General features: G+C 36.9%; 1 protein-coding gene across 9 annotated transcripts in view; it reads left to right on the forward strand.

Moving 5' to 3' along the window:
- The window catches only part of REPS1 (RALBP1 associated Eps domain containing 1), a 66,939-nt gene extending 57,715 nt beyond the window's left edge, over positions 1-9,224 (forward strand). For 8 of the 9 annotated variants that reach the window (XM_068406560.1, XM_068406579.1, XM_068406570.1 and 5 more), the window contains 7 exons: positions 1,593-1,711; positions 2,432-2,496; positions 3,593-3,778; positions 5,214-5,309; positions 5,912-6,060; positions 6,696-6,801; positions 7,887-9,224. In XM_068406560.1, coding sequence (XP_068262661.1) covers positions 1,593-1,711; positions 2,432-2,496; positions 3,593-3,778; positions 5,214-5,309; positions 5,912-6,060; positions 6,696-6,801; positions 7,887-7,955 — 790 coding nt within the window. In that variant the 3' untranslated portion in view covers positions 7,956-9,224. The remainder of the gene's footprint in view (positions 1-1,592; positions 1,712-2,431; positions 2,497-3,592; positions 3,779-5,213; positions 5,310-5,911; positions 6,061-6,695; positions 6,802-7,886) is intronic. The other variant, XM_068406626.1, reaches the window with a different exon arrangement.
- Positions 9,225-19,962: the final 10,738 nt, after the last annotated feature.

Here is a 19,962-nt window from a genome sequence, read left to right on the forward strand (position 1 = left end):
GACTTCAGTAGCAAAGAAAGATTTACAATTGCCTTTCATTTCAGTACAGCAGCTTGAAAACTTCTTTCCTCCATTGTTACTTAATGGCAAATCTGATTGTCTGTTCTGCTTCTATGTATGTTTTTGCACTATCAACATGACGGTTTCAACATGTTCTTTTATCTCTGATTTGGGGTTGGGTTCTCTTGCTGAACTTGTGTAGATGAGTGAAGCTTTCTGATGAGCTGCTGCTTTATGGCACAGGTAGCTTCTGTCCAGATCTGGCAATTCCGGCAGTGTCCACCCAGGAAATTTTTCTCCCACTTCCTCTTTTACTTCCACTGATACCTCTTCTACCAATTGCGACTTTATCTATAGAGATGACATTGTCCTTAACCTTACCATTATTCCAGAGTACTTTCTGTATTTTCAAAAAGCAAAAAAAGGCTGTGTCAGATAATGATACTTCAGGAGTGTCCTTAAACCACTTTCTCCCTTTTTTATCCTACTTGTGCCTTTTACACTGGACTGGGTAGAGAGGTGACCCTAGGAGTCAATGTAATTGGATTTGTATTTTATCAGCTGGAGGGTTACGCAGTGTTAGAGAAGCATTGTCCTGGTGAGTATATTAAGGAAGCAGATTTTTCTATTGCAATAACTCAATTTTCTGTCTGGACTTTTACATTCAGGAATTTCAGGTTTTGTGTGAAACTTAGGTACCTTTTACCTCTCCTGGTTTTATATCTTATGATAGTTATAGAAGAATGTTACAGAAGTCAGTCATAGAATAGATTTTGTCGCTTATTTGAGTTGAATAAAAGAGTGGTCATATTTACGTCAATGATTCAGTAAATCTGTCTTGCTCCAATTGGACTAGCTGGGAAGTTTCTGCAAGCTGTTTTCAAATGGAAGCTGTACAAAAATTCTGTATATAATAAATCCCACTTAAATGGCACTTAGTGCAGTACTTCATCCTTCTGTCCTTTCTGCATGTGTGTTTGATGAACTTACAACAGGTATCCACTAGATGGTGATCCTACCTAAGAGTGAGTTAAAATTTCTGAAGATGCTACCAAGTGTATAGATTTGGAAAATCTCAGGCAGAGAATTAAATAGCTATCTCATACACTAAGGTATATCCTTAAGCTTAATCTGTCTGGAGGCAGGTCCAAGAGAAACTTACTATTCTTCTTCAGTGACATTGAACTTAACCCGTTTAAAACCTAATCAAGATGTTGACTACATCTTACATAATTTGCAAATCATAGTGACTAACATCTGGATGGAATTACCAAATGTAGGATTCTCTGTTCCTGAACTATCATTGTTTGGGATGTGCATCTAGCTATTGGTTTCCCAAAGATAAATTACTTGTGGTAATATAAGAATAATTTGGATAATGGAGATTTAATTAAATAGAAATATAAAAACAATTGTGAAATCAAAGAATAACAGAAGTTTAAAACTGATTTTGCAGTCTTCAAAATCAATGGCAATCAGGCTCTTTTCCATCTGCCAAACTTTATTTTTTAATTGCATACTTTGAAGAACTTTTGAATTTTAGTTCTGTTGTAGCTGCCTAAAATCAGTACAGAGGCTTATATGTTTTGCAGATCACATTCAGGAACATCTCCAGATAATGCTGCGCCGCCGCCGCCGCCTCCGAGGCCTCATCCTTCTCATTCTCGATCATCATCTTTAGACATGAACAGATCCTTTTCAGTTACCCCAGGTAGATATACTGTATTCCTAGTGTATATTATTTTTCTGTACATATATTCCTGAAGCAGACAATTTTTTTTCCTCTGAAGAAAAATTTAGAGTGTGTTTTTAAAACACTGCTTCTGAATGAAAAAGCTGAAAATGTTGTCACTGTTCCTGTTTGCATTAAAATTTGTACTCCACTTCGCTTAAACAGATAATTTAGAAGTAAATTCTGAATGCTGGCATTGTAGTCCTTTAGATGGATGTGGGAAGCAAAGTCAAGTAATAACATTTTGGTAGTGCACCCACATGCAATGAATTGCATGTGCCAGTAAATTTTCAAGAGGAGTTCTTTTGGTATCAGATGTATTAGAGACAGGTGTTAAGTATTTCACTTCAGAGGAAATGATTAAAGGTCACTTCTGATGCTCTACTTCAGGGTTTTTATTGTACTTCTGACTTGTCAGTACTTTTCAAGATCACAAAGTATGAGAAAATGTTAAGAGTGTATAATGAGGGTAAAAGAAAAAAAGGACTAAGATAAAAGTATGACCATGTCTGTACTTTGAGCTGGAACAAAGGACAAGATCAATGTTTGGTTCCTTGTTTTGTCTGTTTGCTAATTTGAAAGGATATGACAACATGTAGGCAAAATGCAGGATTTCTTCATGTTGACAAGTCAAAAAATTAGATAGCACTGTAATGTGAAGAGTAACAATCTTGGCCAAACACGATGCCTCTTTTACAGGACAGCAACAGGCTGGAGTTGTTGCCTGTCCCCCTGCAGTGCCTCCAAGACCACAGCCTTCACAGGTGATGATGTCACTTTTGAAAAATCATACTCTGACTTGGTGCATCATTTTTATCTAACTCTGAATTTTAACTTATCTCTGAGTGGTATTGCTTGGTATTTTTTGAAACCGACAGGATGTAAATGATGGCAAAACCTAGACTATAGCCAAATGTTGGCCTTTCCTGAATGAAGAATTGATTCTGATGGAACCATGGGAAGGGACTTAAGTAGAAATTGATGAGGAGTGAGTGGCTTTGGAGCTCTAAGTTGTAGAAAAGAGGGGAAAGTTATACTTTCACATTTCTTTACCTGTCCCTGTATAGCTAATAGCCCATAACACAGAGTGCGAGAGCAATCTTTCAACGTGTTGCAAAATAAGTGTGTGTCTTCCATCCGTGTCTGGCACAGGGTATAGTTTTACATAACATGCCTGCTCCCAAAAGGAGTGATCCTACTTCTTCCTTTGTCATTGACTTGGTGATCTTTTCAGTCCTGGTCTGAGTCAGTTCAGTTAGCTGATTTGGTAGAAAACAAATTCCAGAAAAGTTGGTTTTTTCTCTCTGTCAGCCAGCTGAATCCTTCAACTGCTGTGCAGATCTGACATGGGACAGATAAAATTGCTTTTCAGTTGTTTTTCAGCAGCAGCAGCTACTTGTTAGAATCTGAGTTACCAGCAATTGAATCCAGTCAATGGATCCAGAAATCATCTGCAAGGAAAGAGGGTACAATGACAGACATATTCCATACAGTGTGATCACATAAGCATGTTTCCCTACAGAACTAGACTAAAAATCTGTATCAAGCCTGACAGAGCCAAGCTGGACTGTGTTACAGCAGAAACATCTACTGTCCAATGAGTCTAGATAGTCCTATGGTGCATCCATCTTTGGTCTCATTCTCTGGATAATAGCACATCTGATTGAACTTCCTTTTCTCTTAAATATTTCTCTCTTTTTATAAACACAGAGTGGTCTAGTCTGTGTCTTGGATGAGATGCACTTTGTCCTATTAACAGGACATAAATTTTTGTCCACTAAAAAGGCAAATAATCTTTAACATTCTGTCACAAACTGTTCTTTGGTGAGATAACTAAATATTTTTGTTATTTTGTTGCAGGGTGCAGGTCCTCATGTGCATCGCCCAGTAGATGCTGAAGGCCTAATAGCTCATACCAGTACCTCACCTCAACAAATACCAGAACAGCCAAATTTTGCAGACTTCAGCCAGTTTGAGGCATTTGCTGTTTCAGGTGTAAACAAAGAGGAAGAAGATGAAATTGAAACACGCTCAGAAGTCTTGCAGGTGAGCAGAAGTGAAGATCTTGTCAATTGCTTAATACCACCAACAGTTATGAGACTTTGTTAAAACCTACTTCTGCTGTTTGAACTCAGTGGGGGTTTTTTATAGTGTCCCAATCCATTGCTAGAAAGCAATTACATTAAACACTGCTACACTTACTTAGCAACTGTCAAACACCTAGGCAGAAGAAATTCTTTTCTTCTTAGTTCTTGATTGTAACTTATTAGCATATACGTGCACAAACATAATTATGTTTGTGCATTTAAGACTTAACACAGGCAAAACTTTTCTGCTTACTCTTGCCAGCCTTCCGAATGACTCACTGGTAAGTTTTAAAGTAGTCTGTCTTAATAAATGAGATGACTGTCAAGTATCATAAACATCTGCTGAAACTCCAGTAACTTGGTTTTGTTAAAGCCATTGGACAAACAGTTAAAGTGACTAGAGCTCTGGCATCCTTCTACAATAGATTGTTAAAGATGTTTACAAAACCCTGTTTCCTACTACAAACACAGGACTTAAACGTTTGGAAGCCTCAGGGTTTATTCCTATTAATGTCATAATAGCTTACTGCTATTACGTTAATTGCTTCATGTTTTCCTTTGATAATTTGTAGCCTTCATCCAGATTGTACGTTCTCTGGGGCACTTCTGCATCCTCAGTTGCAGAAGTACCGGTGGTGCTTTAAAGTTCTCCCAACTATCAGCAGCATGTTCTTGCTTCCTTTAATCAGGAAGGTCAATGACATAGAAGCTTTTGAGCACTCTCCATGTACCTCATTGCAAAATCAGCTATGTTAGCTTAAGCTGCTGCTGAAAACTACTTAAGTTAAGCTTGATGATTGTTTTGCGTTGAGGTGGATGGGGAACAGTTGCATTGTGTTCCATTGGAGGGGTTAACCTTTGGCAGTAACAAATAGATAATGGTGGTAATGTGATAGCAAAAAGAGCTGTAGCAGTTTTATCAGGTCACAGCCTCTTTTGTACTATACAGTGCCTTCTAACATTGGGTCTTTGACTTTGTTCAGAGGTCTTCCAACATCCAGAGTACAATGCTCGAGAGCAGAGTACTTTCAAGTAAATATCTTGTCTTTTTTTATAGTGATTTTAGATTCTGTATCGAATCTTAATTTCTGTATCAAAAGACAGGTCTGACTATTGATTCTGGAAGTACAGCTTTTTACTATGTGCCTCTTCTGTGAGCTGCTCTCAGGCCAAAACAGTATTTGTGACCAAGATAGTTTTAGATGGTTTTGCTCCGAAACAGATACTGTTGTTGTATTCCAGCCTGTGCTTCTAAAGCAGACTTGAACTGGAATTTTAGGTGTTAGTTGTATTCACATATTGGAAACACAGCATACTTCTATTTATTCCAACTGTCACTGAATGAAACGTTTGTTTAAGAAGTAGTTTTCTAAGTATAGTTTATATCTCTTTAGGTTGAAAAGCCCTCTGATTCTGCAAGTTCCCTTAGAGTTGCCAAAGCAGATGGAAGAGTTGAAGACAAAGCACCTGCTAATGTCCCCACTAGTGTGGTATGCAAAGTACACTTGGAAGTAGAGTGCAGTTGTCTGATGTATATGAAATTACACAACTGTTTTGATTTGCAACAGCAACTTTATACACATCCACTTGAACCCAATGTGTGCTTGAAATAGGCATGTGTATGGTGAATTTTAGCATGAGAAGATGTTCATGATTAGCTTTATTCTTGAGATAGCAGAAAATTAAGATGCTTGTAAGTGTTAGATTTTTGAAACAGAGCAAAAGTTTTAGTGCAGAACTTGGTTAACAGTAGCTTTTTTTTTTTGTTACAGACACATAATTACAGGGTGGAAAGTGTGCTCTGAGATGTTGTGTATTTGCAGTTGTCAGCTGTACCATAGTGTTTCTGCTTGCACAGTTCTTTGTCAGCGTGTAGCAACTTACTGCCCTTTCACCAGGGGGCAGGATTTAGTACTTAAGTTTTTTCCAGACTATATGAGAATGCTAGATGTCCATCAGAAAATATCTGATAAGTTGTAAATTCAGTCAGCTCAGTAAGCGATTTTAAGAATATGTAACACAAGCTGCCAGGTTATATATTACAAGTAAAATGCAGTTTGTGAGAATTAATAGACTGTGTTTTCCTCTTCAGAGTAAAGGCACTACCCCACTTGCTCCACCACCAAAGCCTATTCGCAGAAGATTAAAATCAGAAGATGAGCTAAGACCTGAAGCTGAGGAACATACACAGAAAACAGGTGTCATAGCTGCTGTTCTTGCTTCACAGCCATCTATTCCTAGGTAACCCAAGAAGTGTATAAATACATCTGTTACTGGAAAGTTTACATTTAAACAGCAGATACGCTTTCTGTTCTAGGAGTTGCAAACAATTTCAATGTGCTTAAATTAGATTAATTTAACAGTTTGAAGGGTTTTGGTTTTTAAACAAGATCATCCCAAAGCCTCTGCTACTGAGAGACCATTTAGAGATCTTGAATTTTGGAGCGTGAACTCTTAACTTCTGCAAGTATGTTGGAGATAAGTGGTGGAAGTGTTAAGATGTAATGTTTGATTTTAAATAATGGTCACTATGAACAGTCCAAAATGTATAGTCTTTGTGTCCTAGCATGAAAGTAGACTATTACATTAGTCCCTTTGAGGTAAATGAATGTGGTACGGTGTGTTGAGACTTCAGAAAATTGATTATAACAAATTTTTAAAACGTGCTTCTTGCTGTTCCATTGAAACCAAGGATATGTGGCTTCCATGCAAACAAGGAAGGTTAATCGAGCCAGGCAGGAGAGGGAAAATTAACAGTGTAACAAGTTAAAAAATTTGAAAAGAGGGTTCTGCTCGTGTACAAAAGAGGGACTATAAATGAGATACTCAGCTGAGCAACGAAATGACTTATTACAATACTTCTAATATGTTCTCAGATCAGTGGGGAAAGACAAGAAGGCAATTCAGGCATCAATCAGACGTAACAAGGAAACCAACACTGTTTTGGCCAGATTGAATAGTGAACTACAGCAGCAGCTAAAGGTAATTCCATAATCATTGTCTGTTTAAGAGAAGAGCCTGAGAGGGCAAGATGTTAATGATGCACAGTAGCAGGCATCTCTGTAAACCAATAATATACATAGTAGAGGATATAGATATAAAATATTTAGTTGTTTTTATAGATCATAGAATATACCTAATTGGGACACACTTTGTGAAATTCCAAAGGATGCTTTTACTACTACAAAATACATTTTTCAATGTATTGATTTTCTTTCAGCTACACTGAAAATAAAAAAAGCAGAAATCTTAGTGTTAATAATTCAGGGTACCTGTTGTGGTCATCAGACACTTTAAAAGCAGTATTGAGAAGAGCAGCTGAAGTGGTCTGCTTTCTGAAGGAAAAAGCAAACCTTAAAGTCTTAATAAAATTTTAAATATTTTTAAACAAATATAATAGTCTGGAATACAAAACTTGCAGCTTAAGAACAACAGTAGTCATCTGTTTATCTAGGTCAGCTATTATTATTTTGGATTTATCTGTAGGCACATCTTAACATCTTTCTCTTGCCATCTTTCTTACGTTAAGATATCTAATTTTAATTATCTAATTAATTAAAAAAAAATCTTAAATGTAAACATGAATTAATGTACTGTCTAGACTGGAAGATAGGCCATTTTAAAAACTATCAAGCCTGAATTTCATGTTACTGTTTGAGAGTCAAGGTGCGCAAAATTCATATAACAGGAAAAACTGGGGAAAAAGAAATGTGAGTTTCAAATGCTTTAACTGAGATGACAGCTTTTACCCCCTTAACATTTTAAACTTCATTTGAAAATATAGTTGGGTTTGCAGCTGGCTACAGCTTTGTGGTTTTGGGTGATTTGAAAGGAATGAAGAAATACTAAGTGGCTTCACCTTTGAGCAAAGTATTGATTTTCATTTATGAGTAATTACTAGATAGCCAATCTTCTATTCAGATTATTGGAAACGCTCTCCAGATTCTAGAAAAGACCTGGACGTTAGTTCTCAAAACTGAAGCTGACATTTACCAGTTTTGATCACATGAGGAAATGTTTAATATTCATTCTCTGTGGACAGTCAGTAGAAAATCTTTCTTTTGTAGGATGTTCTTGAAGAGAGAATCTCCCTGGAAGTCCAACTGGAACAACTTCGACCCTTCTCTCACCTCTAAGCCTACTGCCGTTAACTGTGAATTTACTAATTTTGTAAGGGGTATTGGTTTCAAAGCCTATTTAAAGATCCATGCATCTAGCTCAGTGCACTGTATTCTACATTAAATGTTGTGGTTCTGTTTTGTCAATTTGTCCACTTTTGTATTTAAGTATTTTAATTTCAGTACAGAGAAAAACTTTTTCCTTGAATGTGACACTGCCTCTCACATCATTTTCTGTGGGCAACCGTGATCTTTGTTGGACTTGAGTTTGCAGAGTTTGTCGCCAAAATTTCCAACTGGAATTTTTTAGTGGTTTCTTTTTTTCCCATTGAAACATCTTTGGAGAAGAGGATTGCTAATCAGTTGACTTTAAGCACATAAACTCTTCTTTTGCTATGGCATTTACTTTATTGTGCCAGAAAAGAGAAAAACTAGTAATCTGTCATCAGCCAATGTTACCTCCCAAGCTGCCTTTCACAATTGGAAGGTTGTTCACAATTGTAGAAAGCCTGCCTCTGTGCAGTAAACCAACTTATTCAGGCTGACAGAGTTCTTGGAGGCTGTTTGCCATATGAACTGGATTTGTTTTTGTGTTTTTGTTACATCCATTATAGAGTATGTAACCACAGATTGCCAGGTGTTCAGATTTTATCCATTCATGACCCTGATTCAGCCGCATGCATATAAAGATTTATGGTACAATTGGTAGTCTGTCAAACAGACCTTTTTCAGTCCTCTCTTTTGTGGAAAGAGTTGGGTGTAAATCCCCAACATAGTAATTACACATGACCTAAGCACCACCTGTAATTGCATGTTTCACACATGACTTTTTAATAACAGATCACCTCCACCAGTCTTCACTATAACAAATTGTATTGTCAAGTAATGTGTCAGTACCTCTATGAACTTCTAATTCCCAGCAAAAAAAAAATAAAAACAAAAAATGAACAGTTTGCTTCTTAGGAATTCTGGGGTACCTTCTGTCATCTTGTTTCCAGGCCTTATTTCTCTGGCATATAGACAGGCTTCACTATTAACAGAGTTCCCTGAGTGTATCCTGCTATTCAGGTTGATGTACTGTATTAGGATTTGTTGTATATTGTATGATACACACCTTTTGATCTCATATGTAAATTTGCATTAATTGCTGACTAACAGCAGATATTCTATTTAATGGCTTCTTCTGGCTGTGGGATCATAGATGTTTAACTGCATGGATGTATCTCTGCAGAATCAGAACTAGCAATTGTGTGATTTTTACACCAATAAAACAGCACAGTATTTTAATTTTGTTGATTCATCTTTACCTGGGAATTGAAACTCATTCAAATAGCGGGGAGGGTTTTATTACAGGGCTACAGTGAATTTTTTGTAATTTTGTGGCATGTATGAGAAACAGTTGATCATAATCCCTTGACCATTTTCTTCCCTCATTTTTTAGCTCTTGGTCAGAAGTGATCAAATTCTTTTGGTAATCTGTGGCTATACTCCTTTTGTATCCTCCAATAAGCAAATCTAATATAGTTGTCACTTCTAAAAATTAAATGTTAGTACTGACTTGGGTCAAAGAAATGTATGGTTCTTTAGTCTTTGTTTCTGGTTTAAGTCTTTGTTTCTGGTTTAATTTCCTTGAGAGTATCTTTCAAAATTAAAACAAAATGTATTGCCTGTTATCAGTCCTTATCCTCACTGTCTCACTTCTGTGCTTAAATGAAGTTCTCTTAACATCTGCTTCCCTTACAAAAGGATAGCTCAAGTCAGATTTTTCCACTGGCTATGCTGTTTGTTAAGGTGAAAAAGAAGTATCTCTTTTTGGTTATCATATACAGATTGGATAATTATGGTTAGTTTTTATTACTATAACTATTCCAACATTTTTTCAAATGTCATGGAAGTGTTGCAGATGGCTTATGTATATAATCCAAAGCAAGATTCCCTGGTATGAAAGACACGAATGTCATAGTTGCATGAAAAGAAGATATGATAGCTAAATGGGCACAAAGGTTACATTTAAATTACATTTCAACTGTGTCTTGCTAATTAGTAGATAAAGTGCAATTGTGACTTTGACTTTAAAAAATAAGATATAACCAGGGAAATGAAAAAAAAAAAAAGAAACCCAAAACTAAAAAACTTCAAAGTGATGGATTAGTCACTTCTATAATAAATGCCAAGTAGCAAGAACAGTGTTTAAAAAAAGTGGGAAAAGTGGGTCACTTGCTGTAGTCAAAGAATGTTGATTTCAAACCAACTGTATCTTGTTCGTAGTTTATTTTAAAGTTAAAAATAATTTTTAAAATAGAACTATTTTCATATAATATTTAAGTATTAAGCCTATGTTGATAGCAGCAGGATTCTTAAATCAGAATTTAACATTTTAAGCTTAAATCTAAAAAGCCTTTCACATGCAAATGTGACATGTACATATGAATTTGTGTAACATCCGTATCTTTCTAGTAGAATGACAGGTTAGTGTCTCAAGTGAAGAACTTAAGCAATCTGAACATTTTTGTGTCTTGCCAACAAGTCTATTTTTAAGAATTGTTGTGGATTACTTTTTATGCATCATTCAGTACATTTTAAAGCAGTTTTTCATGATCTAACTGAAAAATTACTCAATGTCTTAAGAACATCACTGACAATGATGTTCAGAAGTTACCTCACTTAGTAATGTAACCTGTCTTCTCCATTTGTTTGATCTTGATCCAGCTACTTGATGCATTCTTTTTTATGAACTTAGATTGTAAGCTCTTTGGGGCAAGGAATTACATACTGTACAAGAGATGTGCTCTCTATATTGCAAGTATAAGTGTAGACTACTAAATAGTATGGAGTGTGATTCCTGTACCCAGCTAGAAGGGATGGACATCAGCAGGCATTTCTGAAATACCTGCAAAATGCTTTTCTTTGGACTTTGTGATTGGAGAAGTGTCTCTTTTCCATTTGATTTGAATTTCCTTTGTTTCTTCTACTAATGTGCCTCTTTCTTCATTCCACCTGATTTGGAGTTGCTTTTTTCTCCATTCATTGCCTGTCTTTGGACTGCAGAGAAGATTTCCAAACTGCAAAGGTAAAAAGCTGAAAAGCCACTTTTTTGAGCAGTATTTTAAATCTACCCAGTGTAAGCTGGTATTTTCCTTTTTTTTTTTTTGTACTTCACGTGCCCCTCATTTTACTTGCAATTGTATAGTACGTGAATTAGAGGATCTCTTATTACTGAAAATGTCTTATGTGGGCTAAACAAAGTTGAGGTTATGAAAACTTAAAACTAAAGAAAATAAATCTGCAGCATTGTTTCTTGTGTGAGATGTCTCTGTCCCTTACGGATGGGCTGTGCTGTGTTTCTGTTCTATATTTAGGGCAAAGTTGAGGTACTGTCCTGGGTTTAGCTATGCAGAGTTTGTCTCTAAATGCAACTTTATGGATGACCTAGTCTGAATAATTTTTTCCTGAAGGGGAAAAAAAAAAAAAAAAATCAGAGTCTCCTGACTCATTCTAGTCTTAGTTTCTGGTAGAATGGAGTTACATGAAACGGCAATATGTTGCAAAACCATGTTACTCCCAAGGGAGTAATAACAATGCGATTCTTATTCTATGTGGAAGATTAAAAAAAACTTGTGTATTTTAAACATATTTGCATGCTTAGTTGCTTAAATACTTTACAAAGTAGTCTGTGTGCAGTTGAGTATTTAGTTATACTCCCCAAAGTTCCATTTTTTGAGACATACAACTTGATTTCATAAGCAGAATTTCAGCATGTTTTGACATGCATGTTGATGTACTAATCATTTATAATACAACTCTAAAGAAAACACATGAAAACCAAGGACTTCATTCTCTAATAACAAAAATTTTTTAATGTTGTGTTCTCTTAGTAGTCTTTGAAAACAACTAACTAGCAGTTGTCTAGGAACAATGTTAAAAATGTGTATATACTAATAACCAAATGAGACTATACAGTGTTGTCCTGATAATTAGCACCCAAGCAAAATAGAAACCTTTTTTTCCCAGGAGTCTTTAAATTAATTGCTTTTCAAAATTCAATTATGTGTTTGGGGGGAGGATTTAATACTGTGTAATTTCCTTTCAGTAACAGTCCTTTAAATTGGCAAAATGGGCTTTAAAGGTGCAATTCCTGCTTTAAACCCAGATTGTACACTAATTGTACCTCAACTGTACACTGCTGATTGTACACTAATTGTACCTAGTACACAAATGGCGTACTGTGAAATGATTTTACAGTACTGATTTCCAGCTAATACAGGTATTCAATGTCTTACATTTAAGTTATTGTCAGAAACAGCCCTTGTTTCATTATAATGCTCAAAAATTCAGAATTGTAACGCTATGACATACTAGGTTTGTGATCTCACAACTTATATCCAAAGTTTTACGACAACTACAAGTTCTATTTGTCACACTTTGACAGCATACTGTAGCACAGAAAGCTGCATGAATTCTCTTCCATCTCTGGTAGAATATGCTCTTGACACTTTTACAGACACTAAGAATGCATCTGATCTGGAAGCAGTTGAAATTGCTCTGTCATTTTGACTGGTCTTAATTATGAGCAACCTAGGAAATACAGAAAATATAAATAGTGAAAGCAGTTAATTAAACTGACATTCAGTGGTGTATTGATGAAAAAAATACAAATTCTAGCAATACTGCTGTTGAACCTTACATGACTGGAGTGTTTGTGTTTCCCAGTCTACTGAGGAGTTCATGGAGATGGAGATACCTCATACTGTACAATGCCTGTAAACTCTTTGATATATCCCCTTTACCAGCAATGGTTGCTTTTGCTTTCTGTCATCGAACTTCAGAAGTCCGTGTTTCTCTCTTTGGCTCAAATAAGACTGCATTTAAGCTGACCAAAGAGGGTATGGTCCATGGGGTAGAACAAGTTAAATGTAAGAAACGGCACTTGGACTTGGGAGTGTCTTCTGCAAGGAGTCTGTTGTCTTTGGTATCCATTCAAAAGGCAAATAAGAAAGACTAGCATGTGAAAGAACAGTTGCATATTGAGAAAGGAGGCACTAAAATCAATGATTTGCCCTCCTGACATGTAGCTGGGGGGAGCAGGGAGTGCAATAAGCATTACAACAGTTGCTGTAAAGACTTGTGTATGTGAACACTTGGTAGGGGCTTCTGAAGGTCTAGCATACATGATTGGCTGTGTCAGACAGCAAAATGGTATGTATAGTAGGTAGCTTCAGCGATATGTGCTTTCTCAGCAGACGTTGAAGGAAATACTTTTGGGAACCCTTATAGTATCTTAGGAGTGTATTTCATTAAACTGCCATAGAATTCAGCACTCTGTACTACGTGCTGTTGTGCCTTATTTTGCAGATCTTGAACTGATACAAAGCTTGAGTTCAGTCTCAGTATGAAAATACACAGTATGTATTTCAAGAAGAAGTTTTTTAAAGGAGTTTATAGGAAGTTGTAACTCGGTGTATTCTACCAGAAAATGCAGAAGTGACATGCCTCCAACTGTATGTATCCCTGCCTTTGGAAGAAGAGTGCTGCAATTTACAACAAACCCTTCTACAACTTCAGTCCCATTGTCTTTCACTGCCCTCATGAAGGAACTTAGTCACCTGCTCTCTGATCAGAAGGAACCAAGAGGTCCTTTTGCTGTAGAAGGGTACTTAAAAGGAATATATTCCTTAGTTTGCTCTGCACTTTGTCTTTGGGGATAAAGTAGCGTTCAAGCAAGAAAATTCCCATGGAAAAGTAGTATTAATTCACATGTCGTTTTATCAAAATTAAGAAGCTGATCACTTTGATGGATTTTATAGTTTCCGCCAAGTTGCTTCCATAGGTGGACTCATAACCACGAAACATGCTAAAATTCATAATCTTAGAACTTTTATGCTGAAAGTATCAAAAGTTATTTTTGTGAATCGTTTCTTATCGTTTTCTCCTGTAGCCTTTTCAAACAATGGAATCCTTTGAAGTTTTAAAACTTCCTTTTTGCAAATAGCTGTGCACGTAGAATAGTAGGAAAATTTTTGTTCCACTTGTGGAAAAAAAATTTTATCCATTGATTTAAGTGGGGTTGCATTTCAACTGTCACAACTCCAAGACTGTCCTGATCTGAATTAATACAAAGTGAGTACTGCCAAAAATTAAACTGGAAATAGATATGATGTTGATTCCAAGCTAGAATTCTGGGTTTAAAATTTTTATAAAGATGGCATTATGATGTGTTATTCTATGTATTATTTTATATTCATGTCCTCACACTTCAAAGCCAACAGTAAGGATAAGAGAAAACGGGGGCAAGTAGATGGATCCAAAGGAAGCTTGCAACTGTGTGTATCAGTATCTATAGATGTAGTGCTATTGCCCAATGCGGGTACTTGATACTATGTGCTTAATTATAAGTCTGAATACATATTTGCCTCGTCTGTTTAAATTAGGTAGGAGTAGGGTTGAGATTTGCAATGATAGGCTCTTGCACAATAGCAATATTGTGCAATGCACAATATGCTCCATCCACATGTTTGGATGATCAAGCTGGTAATTTCAAAATGAATTTACTGAGTGAGCCTTGCAGTGAATTATGTGAATTTCTGTGTACTCCTCACTTGGGCATATAAATTTACCAATAGACATGTGAAATTGTGCATGTGTGCAGCTTGCTTTCTCAGCAAGTGTACATTTTAAGTGCACTCCCGAAACCTTAAGGTGAAAGTACAGCCTGATGCAAACTCATAGTAGTACAGTACATCTAGTTGCCGTGAAGTTGCATGAAGTTAATAGTGTTAATAAAAAATTCATTCTTGTTTCATCTGGATTTACAGTCTGCTTGTAGTTAGAAAACTTCAGTCCTTACGTGGGATCCTGTGGAATCAAACCTTCGTTCAAACTAACTCTTCCATTAAACAAGCTGTGAGAAGTTCCTTTTCGCTTCCAGCACGATAAATGTGGACTTCTGTGGTCGATCTCAGCTTTACCCTGTAAACTACTGAGTCTGCAGGATAAAGCATGTTGCTGAAGAAGTTCGTACATGTTTGAAGGTGTAGACTAAACTTAATATTATTTGCATAAGGTCTAGGCTGACTTTACTCTGGAAATGTTTCTGTCCTAGTATCTGAGATCTGCCTAGATTTCAAATGAGAACAAAAGAAATTGTTATCCTGTAAAATAGAAGCCAAGTTAGTTGGGCTTTTTAAACTTTTTAAAACTAATTTTACTAATTTAAAAACATTTCCAGCCTACTTTCTCTCGACTGGTGCTTAGCATATGTTTGTAGTATTACGACTAATTATTCTTTTTCATTCTTGAGTTAGAAGCTAACCCAATGAGAGGTTTCTGGTTTTCTTGTTCAGATCCTCAGGATCTCTATGAATTCAAGACACTTTATAAATGTACAGCTTTGATCTCGAACCTTGTTTGATTTGGTAGCCTATTCAGCCCCTTGCTACTGTTCTGAAAGTATTAAGATACTTATAACTTTTAGCCTGTACAAAGTAAGAAAAAGACTTTTTGTCAGCTAGGTTGTATATTCCTTCTTGTAAAACCAGTAGAAGTTGAAGCAGGTCTGCCAAGATTACATTTTGAACCAACTGAATTACCAACTTTAATATAATAAATGCTTACTTTTTTTCTTGTAGTTTCTGTGGGGTTTTTTATTTTACATTAAAATAGATTAAAAATCTTGACAGAAAATGACACAAATTTTATTTGTTGCAATGGTGGTCTGAATGGTTTTAACCTGGAATGCTGATTTTAAATTTCTTCTAACATTACCCCTTTTTTTTTTTTTCAGAAGTGCATTGCTATTTTAAGAGTTCCATATAAATGTTTCCTATATTGGCACATGCTTAACTGTTAGACTGTATTTGTTCTAGTATTTTGAAATTTTCATTCTTTTCAGTATTCTGGCCTTTGGCTTAGTGCTGCAATATTGCTTTTATCAGGGTGGTCGGGTTATTTGCAAACTACTTTCTTTCATTCGCTCTAGTCCCAGTCTTCCAGTTTGTGGGAAAACTCAAGTTTGTTCTCGGTTGTTTCACATTCTGTTTTTCGTTGGTTTAATACTGGTAAAGACTTAAATGCTGGAGGTCTTGTACTAACCTTGGTATTTCTAAATAGGAGGGGAAAGAACTATGGTGTTCCAATTATTAACTTAAGATTCAAAATTTATATCTAATGTCAGCCATTACAAATGTCATGTGGAGTCTTTTGACTTAGAATAGAGGGATTTACAGCTCTCATGGAAGTGTGCAACAAGTCTCTGTGTAAAGCCTTATGTCGGCAAAGTTCAGTGCTAATACGGACATCTGGAGCAGGACTTTTCACTCTGAGGCTGAAGAAAATTTTGGTGCTGTTAACTTAGTAGTGTTAAATTTCTATAGTGTTAGGGACTAACAGCTGAAATACAGCACCATCTCAAGTTTCACTTTGTTCTGATGATGGTTTAAACAAGGAAATGATTTTTAAAAAACATCTTTTTTTTCTCTATAATATCTATAGATGTTTTGATCAGAGGACAAGAACAACAGAGAATTGAATTCAAGGCAAGGATTATTTGTTGTTAAAAAGTACACAAATGAAAATTATGTATTTGAGGCATTCAGCTCTGAATTCTGCTTACAAATTTCAAAAATGCTCTCTAGGCATCTGCCTAGCGAAAGGTAGCACTTGCTACAGAAATACTGGTATGTGCATTTCTATGTCGATTTTCCTGGTCACTTGCATCTTTAGCATTTATATAATAAGCTGTAGCTTAAAAATATACAGAAAACAATGTAAAATAATTTCACTCCTTATAGACTATAAACCTGGTGATTTACACGTCATTCTTATTCATCCTGCAGCTAGTCCTGTGATTTAGAGGTATCTCATTTTCTGTGATATGTTTGAGAATTAAATAGAAACCTTTTTGCATTTGAGTAGGAAATACATTGTTTAAAGTACTTACTTGCATTAATCTTTTAAAATTATTAATTGGTCTAGCTACTGTAGTTTCTGTCAAACTTTCTGACTGTCAGAAAACTTAAATATATATGTGTTAAAATTATTATGATTATAAAGATTCTGGTAAAAGCTTTTAAAGTGAGTATTAGCAATGTAATCAAACTTACTACAGTGACAAACTCCTGAGAAGATGTTTCTAAAGGCTCTACATCCCCAGCCATGTCTGAATTCATCCTCCATGACAGATTTTAGTTGCAAGCAGCAAGCTTGGCTCATGTATCTTTATGCCTCCTTGTCTTGTAAGACCCCGATGGCAGTCTGTGTTTCTCTTGGGCACTGCTCGAGTCTGAGCTGTGACTGTCCTTTAAGAACATTTGGTGAGCTGTGAAACATTGATTCGACCTAAAACAGACATTGAAGCTAAAACCCAAGAACTGGCAGGTAGGTGGCTTAACTGAGCAGCCAGCCTCTGGGTACGCAGTATACTGAAGAAAGAGCAGTACACCTGAGGCATGTCCCAAGTCACACTCCATGCAGGGGTAATTTCGGAGCTCTGTGTATATAATAATTGTTTTGTAGGGAGAAAAGCAAACACTAATTAGTTTTCTTTATTAGCCAACAATAAAGTGACTGCTTTATCCACGAATGAGTGAATGTGATACTTAGTTGGATTAATCATGCAGTCCTATCCCAGTACCGTACATAGTGACCTCTACGTGTTTATGTTGAAGAGTTCATAAAACTGAGTTGTGCTCATCCACTTTATCTATTTGCATGTGTTAAAAGCACTTGATGAGGCTTGAACAACTTGCAGATTCTTGGTCAAAACTAAAAGGAAATAAGCTAGGTTCTAAGTAAGAGCTAAACTAGTAACACTGTTCTTTTCAAAAAAATGTTCAGTATTAATAATCAAGCTCTGTTTATTTTGGGACTTTGAAAACGAAAGCATTTCAAGCAATTGTTTGACTAGTCAAAAACAGTCAATGCAAGAACTGATTTATAAACTTTGTTTTGGGTCAAAATTAAAAATCAAACTAAAAATTATCAAAACTAAACTGACCCTTTAGAGAACCAAATAGAATTATAGGGATCTGCAGTTATTGCAGAATCTGAGACCTGCTTAAACAAATCGTAAAGTACACTGTAATTACAGGAAATTAATATTATTGTATTAAATGTGGTCAGCCTTAATTCCTTAATAAATGTTATGTAAAGTGTGTCACTGTTTTTCGAAACCTAGCTGAGAAGGATCATTAGGAGAAGTGTTAATTTAAAACTGATTTTCTTGGCTGTAGGTCATGAACTGCAGCTTTCATTTTTATTGTTCTTCAGGATCCAGACATCATGCACTTAGTCTGAGAAGTGCATCAAAGGATACGCCCGGAGTACGCCATTCATTGGGGAGCAGACAGATGCCTTTTTGAATGTTTAATCATGATAATTTTAAAAGGAAAAATCTGAGTTTGCTTGCACAGGAATTCAGGCTCAGTTTTACTTAAGGCCTTTTGCATAGAAAAATGGTGAGAATTGCCAGCTGAGAATCCCTCACTCTCTTCTTGTGTCCCAGCTTGGCAATATAAGCCCTAGTGCTACTCTGGCTGGAGTGTTGATCTTTGTACTCGGACAGTCTATAAAAGACTGACCTTCTGACCAGAAGAAAAAAGTTTGTAAGCAATAGCAGGCAGTCTCTGCAAGTAGTTTCTGTATTCAGCAGCTACTTACCACAAGACATTGCTAATAAGGGTTCCAGTCTAGGGAGGAGAGGAATGCCTTGGTATCAGAGCCAGGGACAATCATCTAACTAAACATTGCGTAAATACTTACAGCACAACAAAGTTGTTAATGTGAGAACAGATATTGAAATAACTAAGTTATTGTTTCCTCCAGGTATTAAGAAACACTGTTTTACTTGCATCAATTTTATCTGACCAAGTTCAATTAACCCCTTACCTAAAGTCTGTTCCAGCTCTTGCTCTGTGTCATTCACAGTTTCCCATCAGCAGGCAGGTGTTTAGCCATTTCCAGGAAAACGGGAACTTGGCACACAGAGCAGTTGCTTGGGAAGACAAATGCCATAAACATAAACATCCCCTCCCTTCCTCCTTCTTTCCCTGAGCTTTTATTGCTCAGGTCAGGAATATCCCTTTGGATCCATCGGAGTCAGCTCCCCTGGCTGTGTCCTCTCCCAGCCTTTTGCCCATCCCCAGCCTACTCCCTGGGGTGAGCGGGGGGAGGAAGCCTTTGTCACCTACTCTAGATTGTGCATTGCATCTCTGTAGTGGAACCATGTCCCATGTGCACATGGTTTCTGTGTCTGCACTAGTGGGAAGTGGTAGCACTACAGGGACACAATGGAAAATTTTGAGTAGGTGACACCAAAGCATGATGTATGGGCTCTGTAAGGGTCTTTACAGAATCACAGAATCACAGAATGTTAGGGATTGGAAGGGACCTCGAAAGATCATCTAGTCCAATCCCCCCGCCGGAGCAGGACTACCTAGACCATATCACACAGGAACGTGTCCAGGCGGGCCTTGAACGTCTCCAGAGAAGGAGACTCCACAACCTCTCTGGGCAGCCTGTTCCAGTGTTCGGTCACCCTCACTGTAAAGAAGTTTTTCCTCATATTTATGTGGAACCTCGTGTGTTCCAGCTTGCACCCATTGCCCCTTGTCCTGTCAAGGGATGTCACTGAGAAGAGCCTGGCTCCATCCTCATGACACTTGCCCTTTACATATTTATAAACATTAATGAGGTCACCCCTCAGTCTCCTCTTCTCTAAGCTAAAGAGACCCAGCTCCCTCAGCCTCTCCTCATAAGGGAGATGTTCCACTCCCTTAATCATCTTTGTGGCTCTGCGCTGGACTCTCTAGCAGTTCCCTGTCTTTCTTGAACTGAGGGGCCCAGAACTGGACACAATATTCCAGATGCGGCCTCACCAGGGCAGAGTAGAGGGGGAGGAGAACCTCTCTTGACCTGCTGACCACACCCCTTCTAATACACTCCAGGATGCCATTGGCCTTCTTGGCCACAAGGGCACACTGCTGGCTCATGGTCATCCTGCTGTCCACTAGGACCCCCAGGTCCCTTTCCC

The sequence above is a fragment of the Nyctibius grandis genome, chromosome 1, assembly GCF_013368605.1.
Source record: "Nyctibius grandis isolate bNycGra1 chromosome 1, bNycGra1.pri, whole genome shotgun sequence".
Classification (NCBI taxonomy): Eukaryota; Metazoa; Chordata; class Aves; order Nyctibiiformes; family Nyctibiidae; genus Nyctibius; species Nyctibius grandis.